Source organism: Oryza sativa, chromosome 5 (assembly GCF_034140825.1).
Source record: "Oryza sativa Japonica Group chromosome 5, ASM3414082v1".
Classification (NCBI taxonomy): Eukaryota; Viridiplantae; Streptophyta; class Magnoliopsida; order Poales; family Poaceae; genus Oryza; species Oryza sativa.
Genome location: NC_089039.1, coordinates 22,177,950 through 22,197,391, shown reverse-complemented (window position 1 = coordinate 22,197,391; position 19,442 = coordinate 22,177,950). Strand labels below are relative to the sequence as shown.

The 19,442-nt window shown below is 45.1% G+C and overlaps 2 protein-coding genes and 1 long non-coding RNA gene across 4 annotated transcripts; 1 reads left to right on the top strand and 2 right to left on the bottom strand.

Moving 5' to 3' along the window:
* The first annotated feature begins 494 nt into the window (after positions 1-494).
* On the top strand, positions 495-2,583 carry LOC4338957 (transcription factor DIVARICATA). The gene is made up of 2 exons (XM_015781989.3): positions 495-1,366; positions 1,472-2,583. The coding sequence occupies exons 1-2, from the start codon at positions 891-893 to the stop codon at positions 1,941-1,943; spliced, it is 948 nt and encodes a 315-aa protein (XP_015637475.1). The 5' UTR covers positions 495-890; the 3' UTR covers positions 1,944-2,583.
* Positions 2,584-11,430: 8,847 nt separating this feature from the next.
* Positions 11,431-12,180, bottom strand: LOC136356717 (uncharacterized). Its single transcript, XR_010741647.1, has 2 exons — positions 12,046-12,180; positions 11,431-11,639 (listed from the first exon to the last, which is right to left on the bottom strand). It is a non-coding gene; the product is annotated as an uncharacterized lncRNA (long non-coding RNA).
* Positions 12,181-12,315: 135 nt separating this feature from the next.
* On the bottom strand, positions 12,316-15,473 carry LOC4338956 (uncharacterized). Of its 2 annotated transcripts, none has more exons than XR_001545693.3 (8): positions 15,054-15,473; positions 14,866-14,956; positions 14,621-14,769; positions 14,295-14,538; positions 14,049-14,153; positions 13,793-13,958; positions 13,498-13,699; positions 12,316-12,921 (listed from the first exon to the last, which is right to left on the bottom strand). XR_001545693.3 is itself a non-coding variant. In XM_015781839.3 (8 exons), the coding sequence occupies exons 1-8, from the start codon at positions 15,413-15,415 to the stop codon at positions 12,437-12,439; spliced, it is 1,821 nt and encodes a 606-aa protein (XP_015637325.1). In that variant the 5' UTR covers positions 15,416-15,473; the 3' UTR covers positions 12,316-12,436. The 2 variants fall into 2 exon arrangements, 1 of the variants encoding a protein (XP_015637325.1); XM_015781839.3 differs by having other exon boundaries at positions 13,793-13,975.
* Between the last annotated feature and the right edge of the window lie 3,969 nt (positions 15,474-19,442).

Below are 19,442 nucleotides of genomic sequence, written 5' to 3'. Positions count from 1 at the left end.
CTAATTTTAGATTTTATTTTATTTTTATTTCAAATTTTAATTAATCTCGTATTAGGTTCTTATATAGAAACTTCTTTCAATATTGCTTATTTTTAATTCCGAATTTCAGCTATTTTTAGATAGCTATTCTTAGATTGTACTTCTACTTGGACTCTCATTTTCTTTTTTTTTCTTTTTTTCCGATTAATGTGGGAATTTCTAGCCTCCACAAAGAATGTGATGCCTAGCTGTTTTAATAATATAATAGATAAAAGATAGAATGATTTGTAATCTTGAATTGGCCAACCGAAAATGCTAGCACAACATGAGAAGTGGATCGTCTCTATTGGTAATGAATGAAGGGACGAATAAACAAGCCGGGACTCCTCCTCCTCCTCCAGCATTGGGAAAAGCGGCAAGCAACGGCCAATAAAGAAACGCAACGTTGCCTGCAACTGCACAGGAAAGGCACCAAGTTTCCCTATTATTATTTCTCCCAGCCTGGACCAACACCCACACGCGCACACGGGCGAAACCCCAACCAAGCTCCTCCTCAGCTCAGCTTCTCCTGTGCTCTGCCCTCCTCTTCTCGCAGGAGTGAGAGAAGCCGAGGAGGAGGAGGAGGAGGCTTTTGTTTGGTTGAGACGCCACAAACTCCACCAAGGGCCAATCAACGAACGCCTCGATTTCTTTTAAGCGGCGTCTCAAGGTGGAGGCCGAATCATCTGTGGCCACTTTGGCATCTGCCGGAATCGATGCTGTAGCATCCATAAATACCGCCCTTCTCTGCCGCCCCCCATCTCCCCTCCCCCTCTTCTTCCACCTCCCAAGAGCTCGCTTTTGAGAAAGAAAGGTGAAAAATCTTGGTCGGTTGGCCCGGCCAGCCAGCCAGCCGCCTCGCGGTCGCGGAGATGATGAAGGAGTCGTACATGGAGGTGCTCCCGCCGGCGCCGGCGCACTACTTCGTCGGCCAGGCTGCGGCGGCGGGCGGGTGGTTCTTGCCGGACCGGCGCGGCGGCGGCGGAGCGTGGTCGCAGGAGGAGAACAAGGTGTTCGAGCAGGCGCTGGCGGCGCTCGACCGGAACGACCCGGAGAGGTGGGAGCGGGTGGCGCTGCTGCTGCCCGGCAAGACGGTGGCCGACGTCATGACGCACTACGACGACCTCGAGAACGACGTCTGCTTCATCGAGGCCGGCCTCGTCCCCTTCCCCCACTACGGCGCCGCCGGCGGCGGCGGCGGCTCCGGGTTCACTCTTGACTGGGACGGCGGCGATGACCCCGCCGGCCTTGGGTTCAAGCGCTCCTGCTACATGGTCGGCGGCAAGCGCGCGCGCGGCCCTGACCAGGAGCGCAAGAAGGGCGTGCCGTGGACAGAGGAGGAGCACAAGTAAGCCACCCCCCAACTCTCAGAATCTTTGATGGAATTGGACCAAGCTGATGAAGCCATGGCGTGTTCTTGGAGCTGAATTTGGTGAGGCTTTCTTTGTTCCAGGTTGTTCTTGATGGGGCTGAAGAAGTACGGCAGAGGTGACTGGAGGAACATCTCCCGCAACTTCGTGACGAGCCGGACGCCGACGCAGGTGGCCAGCCACGCGCAGAAGTACTTCATCCGGCTCAACTCCGGCGGCAAGGACAAGCGCCGCTCCAGCATCCACGACATCACCACCGTCAACCTCCCCGACGACGACCACGGCAACCCCTCGCCGTCGCCGCCGCCGTCCGTGCTCACCGCGCACTCCTCCTCCTCCGCCGCCGCCGTCTCGGAGCAGTTCGGCGTGCTCGTCGACGGCAAGCCTCCGCCGCCGCCGCTCGGCCGTGGCGCCGGGCACCACCACTTCATGCCCCATCCCTACGCCCAGGTGAAGATCGAGGCCGGCAATTCGCACGTCGCCGGCGGCGGCCGCCTCGACGACTCCGTTCTGGTGCAGATGCAATGCGGCCAGCTGATGCAGCCTCTCGGTTGACAACCCTGTTCCTGGAGCAGCAACCCACGACCAACCATGAAAATGCTCTCGTCTCTTGGTGTGCTCGAGGAGGGAGATGCAACTCGTGCTCTTGCTTCCAACCATCAATGGAGTTCTGAAAACGAAATGATCGCAACAGCACGAAGGACAAGTAGTAACAGCACAGTAGCCAGGCATTGCGCTGCTGCTAAATTAAGCTCCCTACTACCGTGTATCCCGGATGATGAGAGGAAGAAGAAGAAGAAGAAGAAGAATCACGAGATAGAAGAAAAAGAAGAAGAAGAAGAAGAAGCATATTGGACATGGCATCTCTGCATTTCGCATCTGTGTACATAAGACCAAGACCAAGGTTAAATAATTAGTTCACAATTGATATTTGATACTCCATTGATTATCTCCTGTGCTATGGGAGGAGGCACAGGATGGGTACTACTACCAGCTAGACACCGTTTTTGTTGATGTACTATTAGTCAAGTTATTATTGTCATGCAAGTATTATTTGGAGATATAGCACGTAGCAGCAGCATATTGTCTCTGTTTTTTTTTTTGTCAAGGCTCTCTAGTGTTCAGTTGAGGGTATTAGCATTGGTCACCCTCTCATTGACCCTTGCTTTATTAATGATAATTATGGTTTTTATCTGCTCTTTCCTGTCGCTTTTGAGGGAATAAAACCTGAAGCAGACGTGGTGTGCGCTAATGACTCCCCTCTAATAAGAAGCTTCCCCCCATTGACTTCACTCTGGCTGAGAATTTCGTCTTACGGATTTCAAGCACCGGAGTACTTGCTTTACCCAAATGACACTTTATTAATGACCGGTCTGAGATCAGGCCTACACCGTACACTCTACTACTACTTCACCCGCAGTCGAGTCCAGTTGGTTACTTCCTCCTCTGGGCGGCCAATGGGAGCTTGCCATCGCATGAGCCGTGATTAGTTTAGCTGAAATGGAGGTTGTACCTTGCAAGTACCCCCAGCTGATGCTGATGGGGAGGTGTGGCTGTCACACAGGCAACAGTAGCAGGGAATTGAGAGTTGGAGGTCCACCACCAAAGAACCAAGCATCACATGCCATAAACCTCTCTGTGTCATCCTCCTGCTAGCTCTTCTCTCCTCTGTGTTTCACAATCACAGCCCACAGAAACACCAATGGAAGGGAACGGGGCACCACACCACCACAAAGGGTGGGCACGGCAAAACAGTTCGCTGCTGTTGCAGGATTCATTTGGCACAACACCTTCAACTTGCGCCAGGCTGCCTGCACACACAGATCCACCCCAGGGAAAGTGCCATTGGTGGCTCACGGCACGCCATCGGGGGAAGAGAAGGGAGGGGAATCGGGGCAGCTTCGGTGCCTGGCTCTGGGGCTTCGCTTGGCCTGGCCCGGCGGCCGTGCGCATCGGTGAAAAAACGGGGAGATGCTTCCCTGGAAAGGGTAAAAAGGTGGTGCCGGTTGATTTGCTCAGGGAAGACGCAATCTTGGGGAGAACTTCCCCCGGCCTCCGGTGGTGGACGCGGTATCTCCGCGGCCCTGGAAATCCATGAGAATCTTCTGATCAAGAGAGGATCGGTTTTTCTGGTAGGAGTATGGCTGTGTTTAGTTCGAGAAAATTGTATATCTACCATCGTATAAGATAGGATTCGCTCAAATACCATCACTAAAATGGGCTTCGCTAGAATACCATCCTCTACCAAAGTGTATTTGCTCAAATACCATCCCGGACAAAAATACCCCTTAGCTCTTCTTCCTCCCTCCCTCCAATGGCTGAATAGGTCGCCGGTGACCACCGCTGGCTTCATTGCTGCGCCGCCGTCGCTCATGTTGTCTCGGCCACCATGTCGGGGCGAGGTCGTCATCGGCCGGTGAGTCGGAGAAGGGTGGTAGCATGCGACAGCAGCCAACCGAGGCGACACGAGCGAGGCGGCGCGCGACGGCGGGCGATGAGTTGGGGCATCTCCTCCCTCTATCTCTTTCTCGTCACGGCGGCGGTGGCGGCGGCGACCGCGACCGGCGAGGGCGACGAGTCAGGGTGGGCTCGGGGTGGGGCGGCGGCACGCGACGGTGGCCAATCGAGACCACGCGAGCGAGGCGCGGCGGCGGCGGCGGCGGCGGCGGCGGCGACGGCGACTGGCAAGGGCGGCGCGTCGTGGTGGGGCGGTGGCGCACTATGGCGGCCAGCCGAGACCACGCGAGTGAGGCGGTGCGCGACGGCAGCCGACGAGCCGGGGCGGGGCTGCAGTGCTCGAGACGACACAAGCGACGGCGACGAGGTAGTGGAGCCGGTGGTGGTCGCCGACGACCTATTCCTCCACTGGAGGGTGGGAGGGAGAGAGGAAGAAGATGAACTAGGGGCATTTTTGTCCGGGATGGTATTTGAGCAAAGACATCTTGGTTGAGAATGGTATTATAGTGAAGCCCATTTTAGTGATGGTATTTGAGCGAATCCCATCTTATGCGATGGTAGATAAGCAATTTTCTCGTTTAGTTCACACCAAAATTGAAAATTTGGTTGAAATTGGAACGATGTGATGGAAAAGTTGAAAGTTTGTGTGTGTAGAAAAGTTTTGATGTGATGGAAACGTTGAAAGTTTGAAGAAAAATTTTACAACTAAACACGGCCTATGTTAACATAAGTATAAACTTAAACATATATATGAAATACATATATGAATCTATTTAAATCCAAAGCGTCTTAATATGTGAAGCACAAAACGCGCGTAAATGAGGATTTAAGAATTAAAAGATACTTCTCTATAAGAGATAATTCAAACTATCAACTGAAGTTGTCGATTTCACTTCCTCCTGCACGATCTGATCGCTGCGGACTCGGAGCCGATGCTCTCTCCCACTAGTTGAGAGCCAGAAGGGAAAGGGGATTTAAAATTTTAGGATACTAATTAGGAAAACTGTTGGAGCAAACTTTCCATCGATAAGCTTAAAATTTTAGAAGTGAAAAGTATATTGCGCATCTACTCGTGATGCTCTAATAATTAATTCTATGAAGCAGGTTCACGAATGCATTCAAAACACCACTACAAGTTTGTCAACCTATGCAAGCTAGCTCAAATCGGTAGAATTTGGTAAAGCTCAGCAAAATTCGAGCGGAAACAGTTGATTTCAAGTAGTTTTGGGTGATTCGATGGAGCCACATTCCAATCAGTTTGAATTTGTAAACTTAATGAAGCATGAGTTACCCCGTAATCTCTTGATAAATATATATATATATATATATATATATATATAAAGAACTCATCATGATATATTTTCTATTCATGTGAAAATTAATCGGTTGTATTTTCAAGTTGAGGATGTACTCTCTCTGTCCCTAAATATTTGACGCCATTAATTTTTTTTATATATGTTTGACCGTTCGACTTATTCAAAAACTTTTGTGAAATATGTAAAATTACATGTATACGTAAAGGTATATTTAACAAAGAATCAAATGATAGAAAAAGAATTAATAATTACTTAAATTTTTTAAATGAGATGAACGGTCAAACCTATTTAAAAAAAATCAATGGCGTCAAATATTTAGGACCGGAGGGAATATTTTAGATGAGAACGGTAGTGGAAGTATCAATGGTATTAAGAAGAAATAGTATACTCCTATCCGAATATTTTTTTCGAGTGAAAAGGCAGGAACTTAGCGGTACGAATTGGAACCCTTTCATCACTCTTTCAGGGATCACTTGTGTCAAGCTAAGCTGGAATGCCGAATGGCATGAGCGCAGGGCAACTTCACTAAGCACCAATGACCGTACCCTATACCCGACATGGGTGAAACGATGACGTTATGGGTTATCAAAAATTTAAATTATTTTTAAAATTTATTTGAATTTAAAGAGGTTACTGCGGTATTTATATTACCGTACCTCGCGGTTAGCGGCGGTAAGGCAAACCCTTACTCAGTGCTAAGGCCTCTTCACCACAATTCACAAGAACACGAGGATAGACAGGCTCTGATGAAATCTTGTGTGCTAGTTGGTGTCCCTTTCGCTGCAAACCGTTTTGATCATATTTTAGTCTACCCTCCCTGTATTGTTGCCTGTCAATGGGGAGGGGGGGGGGGGGGCGTACTATGCTACTATTGCTAAACGTTACTACGTAGGGCAGCAGGAGTGTACTAGTATATTATTAGTATACATTTGGTATTATTGGTTCCAGCATAGTGCAGGCCAAGGACCATAATACGGCAACTTGCAGCTGTGGGGCTGCAAGTGGGCCCCCTAGGACAAGCAGGCGGGCAGGAGCGAAAGATGCATGCAATCCAACACAAGCAAAGTGGGCGACATCCTGTGCTTTTCCTTTTTTTTTCTTCTACTTAGTAGAAAACAAAACAATTATTCCCTTTTCCTAAAATATAAGAAGTTTAGTGGGTAGCATGGTTATTTAAAAATAGATAAAATTAAATAAATGATGGTTATAATTGGTTAAAATGAGGAAGTAAATGTTACATAAATAAATATTAGATGGTTGTAATTTATTTAAAGAGTGAAGTAGAAAGATAAATTGTTATACTTTGAGATAAATTTTAAATGTTAAAAGTTTTTTACATTCTAGGATGTATGGAATATTTGCTAGCCTCGCTCTATCCTCTATCTTAGTTTATTTTTCTTCCTCCTTAGGAATTGACAAACGGTAGCAACTTTATATATTGGAGTAGAACATTGTAACATAAACTTTGTTAGGGATTGAAATTATGGCGTTAGGGGATGGGAGTTCAATTGCGCACCTGATCGGGTGATATCCAGCTACTGCAACTGTGCAACACCTGTTGTGCTGCAGAGTGCAGATGATCAACTCCTCCACGCACCGCGTGAAAGACTGAAAGCTGTGGCTTGGATACCGCTAGTGCTGTTGAGTGATCTCGGCGTTGCCGAGCTGCCATTGGGGGAAAACTGGAACAGGCCGCAACGCATCGACATCACGGCGCTTTTTGGGGGGAGGGCATCAACAGGTGTAGGCGTCGGTAAAAGCCTTTGCGTTGCACGAGTAGCAAGTGTTGAGATTCCTGGGGGCTACTCTGCAAATGGGCGTATAATTGAGCCGGGACTAGAGGTAGAGAGGCTGGTTGCAGAGATTCGAGATTCCGTCTCCCTTCTTTCTCACGTCGGACCACAAAGATTTGCTGCTCCCAATACAGGCAAAGCATATCATTATGGGAGGAAAAGGGGAACTTCACAGCTCAAAGCAAAGAGAACAGAAAAACCGTGTCAGCGCTCAGCACCGGTGCACCACTAGTGCAGCCAGCAAATACAGTCGAAAGATTTAGAGCAACAAATAAAAATACTTTTATCAGTACAATTTATCGGCAGTATATAATACTAATATAAACGGTCCAAAGATTTAGAGTGATTTGGTATTCCACTTAAATTAGATTGTATAAAATTAAAAGAGATAAAATTGTCTTCCTAACTCGGATGAATTCATAACATACAATGAAACAACGCTAGGCGTGCCACGGCTGCTAGCCACCACGAGCATGCCGCGCTGCCACTTGGCCTTTTCAATTTTGTGGCAAATTTTTGAAGTGTCTTTGTTTGTACTGACAGTATGTATAAAAGTCCTCACTCCCTAATACGAACTCCAAACCCTTCTTTTGTTACAATTCACACGATTTTGTAATCCTGTTCAACAAGTCGTGGCGCTCTAATGGTTCATTCTGTTTTTTTTCCTAGATTATGCTTTTGGATTCATGTCATCCAAATTCGCCTCATCAAAACCTTTCAATATAAAAAGGTTGGCCACTTACTTTACTTTTTCCAAAATGAAGGGAAGGCCCAAGTATCCATTGGCTAGATTTGGTAGAAAAGTGTGCTTAGATCAGACTAAGTAGGTATAGCTAACCCCGCACTTGGAGCAAAAAAAAAGAGCTCACGTTTTTGGCGTAGCTGACACTTGACACAGCCAGTGGGGGCAGAGCTGGTCGATGCGCATGCAGTAAACAAATGAGCTCTAATACCGACCATCACGTAACATATTACGGGGGATTATTGGACCACCGGGTAGGTGTAGTTTCCCGGCAGGAGGCCGTGAGTCGTTTACCCCCCCCCCCCCCCCCCCCACTACGATCAGAATACTCTCCTCATCCACTCTACTACGTGCCAGCGTACGGCCTCACACCTTGCTTGATCAGTACACAACAACTACTACCAGTACAAAAATATACATTCTCCAAGAACATGCAGGTTCGTGAACGTGACATACCTTTTTGTGAAACGCCAAGTTGTTGCTGCACTTGCACACCAAATGACCAAATAGGAGTAGTATTATCATCGATGTGGATCAGTGCAAAGCTGCAGAGGCAAGTGAACAGGATCAGCACAGCAGCCGCGTCAGCATCCTGCATCTCTCGATGAGCGGCAGGAAGGATGGGAACCCAGCAACAACTGAACTGATGGCTCTGCGACGGGACGACGTCATGGGTGAGACGAGACGAGATGCCCTCTGCCTCTGCCCCTGCGGCTGCGGCTGTGGGCATCGTTATCGCCACGGGACGGACCAAATTGACCGAGAGCATCAGCGTCGCTTCTCCTGTACAGGGACACACACACTGGTCGTGACTCCAACGCAGCATCAAGAGGCGTTCAAAACCAACAGGGCCATTCAAGCAGCAGGTAGCCATCAACCCCGTAGGGGACGGACCACCCTCCCCAACTGCGACCATTACAATACGTACCTGTGCCCCCCTGCCTTTGAATCTAACAGTGGATGCGTATGGGTGCTCTTCTTCTCTCCGGCTGCATCTCGGTAATCAGTTTTCTCCAGATTTATTTCTTTGGCAGGAACAGATAATACCGAGCGTGCCTGTAAAAATTGTAAACATGGAGGTGTCACATCTCACATGCACTGATGTTTGTGCTAAGGGAGATGGAAGAGGGACCATCCATCGAAATTATTTTATGCACAAGTTAAAAAACCGGAGGTGCTGCACATGCAAGAGAGGAGAGCGGAGATGGATGGCTCAATAATGGGCACATGCCACCAGCTTGAAAGGAGAGAAAAACACTTGTGAAAAGAAAGACAATTGCTTGTGATATAAATGCAGGTGAAACAATACCTGTTTCTCTCAACAGTATCTTACGGCGAGATAGTTGACGCACAGTAATTTTAATCCTCCATGTGAAATTGAAACAGTAGAATAGATCTACGCCCTTCAGATTTATCCCCAGAAGTTAGAGTACTTTTTTTTTTTGGACTGAGGAAGTAAAGCCTAAAGAACTTAAAAGAAAGCCACTTAAAACTTAACAATAAAAAAAGAGAGGAAGAAATGCTGGATAATTAAAATTTTAAAATGTCCTCCATGTGAACTTGGAGGTAATCCTTAATGAGATGCCCTAAACATTTTTGTGAGCAGTTTCTAATAATTTAAAATACAAGGTTGTTCAGTTAAAAGGAAATAACCACTGTACGTACGTAGCAACGGAAAAATATCTAACAACTTAGATTTTTTTTTCAATAAAGTTAGGCAATATTAACTTGTTGGTTGCCAATCACTAAATAGCCCCTGAAGCTTATCTGCTCTAGTGGCCCCTTTAATTGATGGGCAGGCCATAGAAGTTTCACTTCTTGCAAAGATCTAAAGTAAAATCATTACTGGACCACAGATCAGATCATGGTGCTTGTCTCAGGGCTTTGAACTTTCACTTGAATGCAAAAGGAAGTGATGCTCTTTCTCTTAGATTTACTAGATATTCTGTATCGTAAGATCCTGTTGTAACAGAAATTTCATTTTCATCAACATAATTCATGCTTTCTATTTCCCTTTTTGTCATGTCACTACATTTCCTGTATCTCTTGCCATGCAGTCTTATAAACTTCAGACCTCAAAACAGATATTTCATACTTAATGATTTCAGAAAAGAACTGAAATCCTTACCAGTAATTCCAAAGCTGTGCTCACGTCATATATGCAAAACGAAAACAAGGAGATTTTAAGTTTTCAACAGCATTTGGACCATAGCAGATCCAGATCGCCTCACTCCCTTCCATATCTCCATCAGTTCTACTTCAGGGACACGCATATTTTAGCCAGGCTAATCAATAGAAGGTGCAAAAAAAAACTAGTCATCACTTATCAGAGAACCTGGCACAAGGTGATCAAATACGGACTACACTAATATAATGTACTAGAAGCAAACAAACTTAACAGGATTGCCTTTGCATTTCTCAAAGGGTTCTTTAAACGAAATATAACAGCATAGACGATTTATACAGTTAGGGTATAGATAGAAAGTTCATTATGTTTTGGCAAAACAGAAGACAGTTTCTGAATGAGTTTTGGTAATTGAATTTCACATGTAATTTTTTTTATCACATGCTTCTTACAGCTTATAAATCCACTCTTAGCTAAAAACATAATACATGGGAAAAGAACAACACTGGGTCACTGACCAAATAATAAACCATCTAAAAGAGTTTACCACATGAGTATTTGCATTAAGAGATGTACAAGAGCATGGGTGCTCCAAGACTCTTGCAAGAATCTTCACATCAGTATTCTTTGAGATGCAGCATTGATTAAGCTAGCAATTGGATGTCATCCACAAACTGCTCAAAACTTCAATCCATGCAGCAGGCTTACCCTAATTTTCTGTGAAAGAAAAGGTAGCAACAGTTTTATGGGTATTTTGTCTTATATGTAAAAAAATGCATCCGAAACTGTTGCAAACGGTAGCTTCAAATAGCATACTTTATCGTAAAAAAAATCATCAAGAGAACAATGGATTTTCAAATTACATTGTTAGCAGACAAAACGTTTAGTGCCAGGAAATATATCCTTTCCCCTTCCAACGCATGTTTGATGGAAACATTTAAAAGAAAATCCAGCAGTAAACACTGCTTTTTTTTTTGTTTGAGTATGAATCTCCAAGAAAGGAATCTGTTCAAATTCATCAGCATCACTTCAAGTCCATAAAGGACCAGCTTGGCCAGTGAGTGCCATGGTGGGCGATGGAACTTTCAGAAAGAAAAGAAAATGCATCATGCTGTCTGTTAGTAATCGATTGTACTCTCGTAGCCATTATACAAGCTATGAATAATATGTTTCTCAGGCTCTCATGGAGTTATCATGGAATTAAAACCATCTGAGGTATTTGGAGTTATCAAGCATATATATTTGGAAAACAACTTTATATATTCTGTGTGGAACGCAGGAATTTACATAATTTCATAGAGAACAGTTCAATATTCTGCAGGAATCATGAATATTTCCTAAGCCTAAATGTACTCACTTTGCTTACATGTATTTAATTGACTTAAGGATTGCAACGAATTACTATACTATATAATAGCAGCAAAAGGAATCCAAGCATAAGCATTATGAAACTTGACATGCAAATGCTTCATATAATTACTTATAAGAGAGGGGGGGGGGGTGTTATCAAGGCAGAAATTTGAGCCTCCTTTCCCAAGTCATGAGGCACTGTCATTCCAGGTAAAGGCCATCAATATCACAGCAAGAACCGGAGTCAAACTTCAGTATGTTAACCAAGTAAGATCTATGCCTCCGATCTCCAGCAATAGTATCATTCCATGGAGCACTGTTGCTGATAACATTTTCCATGAAACAGCAATAATGATATGCCAGAAGTGGCCAAGATTTGACCTGAATAATTAAGCATGCATACCATCTCTATACTCAACTCTCTATACCTCAATCCTTACATATTGCCTCCTCCCCTAAGACACCTTTCTGTTGCATGACAAAACACAATATGAGGAAAAAAGCTGCCCACTGTTTAAATCTAGATCAGATTTCAAATACGCAACGGTTAGTGATACGTGCAGAACATGGCCCTTAGCAGTATGGCAAACCTAGAGAACTTGAATATATTTTCAGAAATGAGCCTCCACCTAGTAGTAATATGACTTCCTCATCAGAAAGGACTGATAATTGAAGGACCTTATTTATCTGAATCATTTTGTTCCAGTGAATTACTACATCATGAATCCACTTCAATGTGCTTAGTTTGTCCATAAAGGAAACCCCGAGCAAATGGCTTCAGCCAAGTGCTCAGAAATATCATTCAGAGTAACCAGTCTGTTTACTGTATTCATTCCATCAGTAAACCATGCATAAAAATGCACCAATTTATCACCTGAAGTTTCAACTTCTGATATACTGATTTCAGTGACACGACGAATGGCCCAATCATCGCTTGGCCTATTCTGTTGTTAATAGTTGATCTGCCTTCAGCACGAATTTGAATGTGCAAAACAAAAACAAAGTAGTCCAAGCAAATAAGCAAGACAAAATTGAAACATATCTGAAATTCAACTAGTAACATAGACAAGTAATGAAAAGGAGTAACTAAAACCTCTATGAAAAATATAAGAATCAAGCTTTACACCTTACAGCACACCTGCAATACTGAAACATGACATTATTTCTCTTTTACATTATTCAAAAAGCCAACTGGTACAGCGTGTGTAAGATTCATATAAGCATTCAAATGTATAACCGAACCAACAATGATTAATGCTAAAAACTTAATCACCTCGGAACATTTTCAACCCATACCCAAAAGGGAATAATGGGTCATCACTAGCATCTCTAGCATTTATAGGCAATTGATCAGTAGACCTAAACCATGTCACGGGCAATGTACCCAAAAAATCATGATCCCCAAAGAGGCAATCAGTAACTCCCATACCCTCACTTCCAGGTAGCCAGGCAGCAACAAGAGCATCTACCTTGTCCAGAACTTGGGGTTCAACAACCAATGGTCTTCCAGATATAACCACAACTAGGGTAGGGACTTTACTAGCAATACGAGAAATAAGGTCGGAGCCGTTAAATGGAATACTAAGATCCGTTCTATCTCCCAACCATTCAGCGTATGGAACCTCACCAACCACAACAACTGCATAGGAAAATTCCCCAGTTTCAACTGTGGCTTCTGTTGGGCATTCCTCATACACAACTTCAGTTTCTGCTCCCACGGATTCTTTTATAGCTTCCAATATGGTTGTACCTGTTGTTTTAGATACAAAATATAGATGCTTTTAAAAATAATATTGAGTGCGTCATATAAAGAAACTAGGTTTTATTGTTTTCTAATTCCAAGGATAGATGGTGATGCATCTTAAAAAGGAAAAGAAAAATCCGCTGGTCATACTTCCCAGCTGTATGCATCCCACCAGTTAAAGTGGACTGTAAAGTGTAAATTATCAGTAACTAATTAGAAAACTAGTTTCTTTCAGGGGAAAAAAATCAAAAGAGAAACAGTTAACTCAGTACCAATGTCATTCTAAAATCAAAAGAGAAGAATTAGAAAGTGGTAACTCCAACTCAACGGCTTAACCTCACAATTTTTATTTCTGCTTGCAGATAGGGCAGTAAAGCTACCAAAATATGAAAGTATGAAAATTATTGTACTATCGAAGTGCCAAGCACTACCCTAGAAAATAGCACCAGACCATATATTATCGAATGCGACATTGGCCAATGGTACAAAAACAGCACGGAGTATTGAAGTGGGCAACATAAATATTTCACACATACAAAATACGGAGTATATGTTATAGCTGGGTTTTCGCTTAGTGCTTACCAATAGTAATTCTTCCACTGTCTCCATTCCAAGCTATTGTCCACCCACCACACTGATATCCAATATTGTCAGAATGTGTTCCAGCTACAAGTATTCTTTTCACATTTTTGGCCAATGGAAGGAATGGTTCCTTCTGATTCTTGCCATTTTTTAGAAGTACTAAAGACTTCCGAACAGCCTCACGTGCCAGCAACCGATGCTCCTAAAAGATCAACATGCATATATATGTTGGAGCTATCCAGTGTGAGACAATTCAAACAGAAGAACAAATAGAACATCAAAACATGCATGCCACCTTACAACCAATTATATCTGCTAGAGACGGATCTGAAAATGGATGCTCGAACACTCCGGATATGAACTTAACCCTCAGAATCCGCTCAACAGCATCATCAATCCGTGACATTGGTATCTCCCCTGCCTCTACCAAGAACACAAGATCTTCCAAAAACTTCTCAAATCTGAAAGGTATCATAATCTGCAGATTATTCAACAAATGAAACAAACTGGAGAATGTGTTTCATATGACCACTTAATAACTAAATAAATACCATATCCATTCCTGCATTAACAGACTGCGCGATGCAATAGCGATAATCAGAACCTCTGGGCTCACAGAGCCTGTCAATACCCTCCCAATCTGACACCACAAAACCCTGAAACAAGAGCTTATACATGTTAATTCACAGCCACAACCTAAGAGTACATGATAAAATGCCAACCAACTTTCATAATCTTTTTCTTTTGTTTTTTTTTGGGTGATAGTGCAAGTAAACAATTTCCATAGTCTCTACTACCTTGAAGCCTAACTTGCCCTTTAAAACATCTGTCAGCAAATAGCGGCTTGCGTGCAATGGTTCCCCGTTCCATTGGGTGTAGGACGCCATGACAGTTGCCACCCCTTGAGATATACAATCAGGATAAGGTCTGATATGGATCCCTTCCAAATCTTCAAGTGAGCAAATGGTGTTTCCCTCATTGATCCCCTTGTCCGTGCCACCATCCCCAACGAAATGCTTGGCGCAAGCAAGCACATTCACCCTGCAAAACCACATAGGCCCATTTACACAAACAGGTTGTGGGTTATACCAAAACCGCAGTGAATCCCACTGTTTATAACTACCTAGGGGATGAGAGGAACGGGTAACCATGAGGGTGGTCAGCCGGTGGCTGCCCCTGCAGGCCGGAGACGATGGTGGTCAACGAGCGCACGACCTCTGTGTCCTCGCTGTAGCACTCGTAGCACCTCCCCCACCTCGGATCCCTACAAACCTATCACGCATTGCGCCACCAGAACACACACGCATCAAGGATGGATCCCAAACAAACAACATCGGTTAATCCGGATAGTTTTGGAGTTCTACTCACGGCGACGCAGGGCGCGAAGGTCCAGTGGATGCCGGTAGCTCGGACCTCGAGCGCCGTCGCCTCGCCGATCTTACGCGCGAGCTCCGCGTCCCTGGGAGGTCAAAGCCTCAAAGGCATACGGATTGGTTGGATTGTCAAACCAAACCGAACACCAAAAAGTGGGGGGAACATGGAGGAGGCGGATTAACCTGGTGGCGCCGAGGCCGACGTTGTGGGGGAAGACGGTGGCGCCGTAGACGTTGTTGTGGCCGTGGACGGCGTCGGTGCCGTAGAGGATGGGGACGGCGAGGCGGGAGGAGAGGGCGTGGCGCTGCATGCCGTCGACCATGCGGGCCCAGTCGGCGGCGGAGGCGCGGGGGAGCGGGGCGCTCCCGCCGCCGTTGAGGACGCTGCCGGCGCCGAGCTCGGCGATGGCGCGGGGCGACGCGACGGTGCGCTCGATCTGGGCCATCTGCGCCGCCTTCTCCCGCAGCGTCATGCGGCCCAGCAGGTCGCGCACCCGCGCCTCCACCGGCGCCGCCGCGTCCTTGTACAGCGCCGCCGCTGCCATGCCGGGTGAAGCGGATTCGCGAGATTGTGGGCGTTGCTCGGCTCTCTACTGATCGTCTGATCCCCTCCCTTGTTCGAGTGGGGGATGTTTGCTTGCCTCGCGCCACCTCGGGATTTCCGTTTCAAATATTCCAAACAAGGCCAAGCACCGCGTGGTACACGAGACGTGACCCGTCCACACACACAGAGGTCCCCGGCCGGCCAGCCCTATCGTGAATGAAGAATGTGACCTTGTGACGAACCGAGGGCAGACGCTTGGCTGATGCTGAGAGAGGCAAACAAATTCGGTGGCTGACGGAAGCAAAGCGAAACAGATCGATTGGAGCTACCGGTGGACGAAAAGCTTGAGCCTCGTTAGGACCTTCAGGCCAATAGCAGGGCACGCTATGCGTGTCGCTAGCACGTTCGATGCTGCCAAATACACTTACCTTAGCGTCGACAAACAAACGAACTGAAATAGGTCATCCACTCTACAGTGCTTGTGTCCTCTTTTGAATGGTTAGTCAGGGCAAGCAACATGTAAGGCCACATAGCCCACTTTTGAATGGTTAATCAGGGCAAGCAACATGTAAGGCCACATAGCCCACTTTTGAATCAGGGCAAGCAACATATAAGGCCACGTAGCCCACTTTTGAATGGTGCACGTGATGAAGCACAAATAGCTAGATCCCTAGCCTAACGAAAAGAGACTTAATTTCCCCTAATTGCCCTTTCCGTTGACCAAGATACATCGTCTCTAATACGAGAAACGACGCTTCGCCTCCCACAACACGGCACCACATCGCCAACTACCTTGCGCCACCAGCTCAAGCACAAGCTCCACGGTGCCTGTTTCTGGTGATAAAGCTCCAGACCAGCATGGTAACCTAGGCTATCCCGTCGAGGTTAGCAAGGGCGACACGGGGTTTGGGGCGAAGGAAAGGGGTGAGAGCTCGAGGGGGAATCGCAGGAAGCTCATGCCGCAGTGCTAGGTTGTCCTCGACTCCGACGAAGAGCTCCAGATGCAGCGTCGGAGAGTGTTGGCTCCACGTCTACCTTCACTAGCGCTTGCTCCAGCTCCACATGCACAACCAGCTGCTCAAGCTCCACCTGCAACTCCGGCATCCAAGGTATTGGATCTGATTGAGTACTCTGTTTTTTTCTGTTTCAGTTGATGTTGTTGCATCAATCTGATTTTTTCTGGGAGTGAGCAAAGGCTAGCGCAGAAGGCGGGAGCGAGCGAAGGCGGGAGCGAGCAAAGGCGAGCGCGGGAGGGAGAAATCGGTGGCACAGGGAGGGTGATTTTCGGGAATCCTTCTGCATGAAAGGTGAGGGGACGACGACGCGGGGGCACAGGCTTGGCAATGCGGGCGCGGGTGAGGAACGCGTAACGCAGTAAAGGGCTGAGCGGCTCAGATGGGATGCGCAGGTGGTCGACGTGTCAGCGAATCTTTGTGTTGGCACGATTGAGCCACACGACACGTCGTCGCACTATGAAGGGCCTCACAGTGCAGTGACATGACGCGTGGATTCGAGACGTCACTTCAAAGATTCCATCCACGTCGTCCTCTGTCGTCCCCTGCAAGGCCGCTCGGTGTTCAACAAGAACACGGTTTACTTAACTAGAACTTAATTTGTATAACCTGTGTTTCCATGGCAAACTTACTAGGTTAGTAGTGGTTTGCTGGTTTGGATGCATTGGCTCGTGAGCCAAACAAGCCACCTCGAGCTTTGCAATGAGTCAAGCCAAGCTGGGTTTCACTCATTAGAATAACGAACCGAGCCAAGTTAGCTCGTTATCTTTGGACCTTGGTACAAGACGTTAGGGCTGTCAACGAGTCGAGCTCAAACCGAGCCTATAAAATGCTCGAGCTTTCAAACAGGCTCGGTTCGAGCTCGACTACCGAGCTTGATTTTCAATTAGAACAGTGTATATTTCAAAGGATAATTTTTAAAAAACAATTAATATAGGGTTCATCATATTAGTAGAAGAGGAAAAAGAATAAAATAAATATATGATGCCAATACAAGATATACAAATAATATATTTGATCTTCCAATTCATTAAATAGCAACAAAAATCATATATTACTAGGCTCGTTAGAAGCTCGAGCTCGGCTCGACAAAGCTCGCGAGCTTTGGGACAGGCTCGGGCTCGGCTCGTTTGGAACTCGAGCCGAGCTCGAATCGAGCCTTGGACGAGTCGAACTCGAGCAGCTCGCGAGCCCCGAGCTTTTTTGACAACCCTACAACACGTGCATGGATTGTTACATAATGTGTAGAGAATATATTGGTCCATTGAGTGAAATGAGGCAACAACTCACACATAGAAGAATGGTGTAGGATGGGCTACCCAATTAGGCCATAGCCTTTGCTTGGGAAGCTGATGTTCGGCTTAATTGTATTGGACTATTGCCCGTTTGGTTGATGTACTCAAATTATCGAGGTTTGTCATACATTCTCTTAAGCAAACATATCTAACATGTGACCAATAAAATTAAAACCACACTTTAGCTAGAAGGAAGTACCCTCGCCACACTTTTATATATCAATGACATGTGTGAAACCCATGTGATAATGAAGGAATCTTATCACTAGTTTAGCACAAACCAAAAGATCATCTAACTCGGTCAAATTTGTCTAACTTGAGTTATTGAGATAAATTGTGGTAGTAAATCAAACATCAGAAAAACTAAATAAATGATTGCTGGTTTATCCGAAAAGAATATTGAATAATCCAAGTCCTTTGGATTATTGGAATATCTCACATCACTAGATTTTGGATAATTCTGACAAGTCTGTAATCTGGTTCGGAGGCGATATTATTTGGTCCTTTTTCATTCCTATGCCTGACTATTTCCAAATGAGTAGATCATTAGTCAGAATAGTATGTATTTTGGTATTAAAGAAAAAATCAATGTCACGTTGTGGTAGACATGTAGAATTATTTGAAGCCTCACGCCTCTTAGTCCACACCCAACACACCCAACTTGTAGGTGTTCTCGATTCATTAGTCACCTTCGCCATCCTAATACCCCAGACTGTAGGGTTCGAAGTTGGTTAAAGCCGACAACTGCAACTAATTATTAGCTGTAACAGCTTATTAGTGATAGAAAATATTGTGTAGATAAAACTTTTATTTATGTATCCTTGCCGATGTTAAAAAGTAAATTATGATAAAAAAAACCCTCAAAAGTAACTTCAAATTTGAGTTTTAAAATTCAAATTCTATCAACTGCTTATAAGCTGAAAGACAAACGATGGAACATGTAACATTCTTTTCAATAATATATAGCAACATCAACAATAATAATAAGGATAACAACAAATATTTTTTAACAACTAGATGCTATTCTTTTGTAAAACGAACTTTCTAAATGTTAGTTGAAATAACGAGTCTTTGTCATGCTTCCTTTTTTTTTTTGGAAAGATCACATTCCTTCTATATAATATTTTGACTTTTTGAGTCAAATAAAGAAGATTACCTCAATATTGGGGGCATGTACTTTAAACTTTACATGTTGTTCAGTCAATGCTTATCTTCACCCAACTTTTCTTGTCAAACATGTGAATGAAACATAAACTCAGTGTGCAATGTCACATGAATTTTGTGAGCCATTTGATTAACCGAGAAATAACTGAACTTTGGAGGTGCCTCTGTTCCGCTATAAATTTTGTAAGATTCATGATTCATATCGGTGGCCAAACGTGTATCACTTTGAAAAGGACTCATCATGCTTTGAAGGAAGGGATGATCTCCAATTCTCCAGCCTAATGAACGGTTTCAAATTGCACAACCGTCCATCGTCATCACGGTTCTTGTCCGTTCGTGAAATTGGGAATGATGCATCGATCTGCATCCCGGAAAATGTCAAGGTAAAGTAATATACTGCTTCAGTTTGCAAGCTGTAACCATGTGGCCTGCACAGAGATGAACTTGCTCCAACAGTCCATGGATGTCTGGATCTCACTCGCTTGCTTATCCTGGAATGATGCTTAGCCACATGGGGAGACTGATTCATATGGTAGAAATCCAGTACAGTAGCATG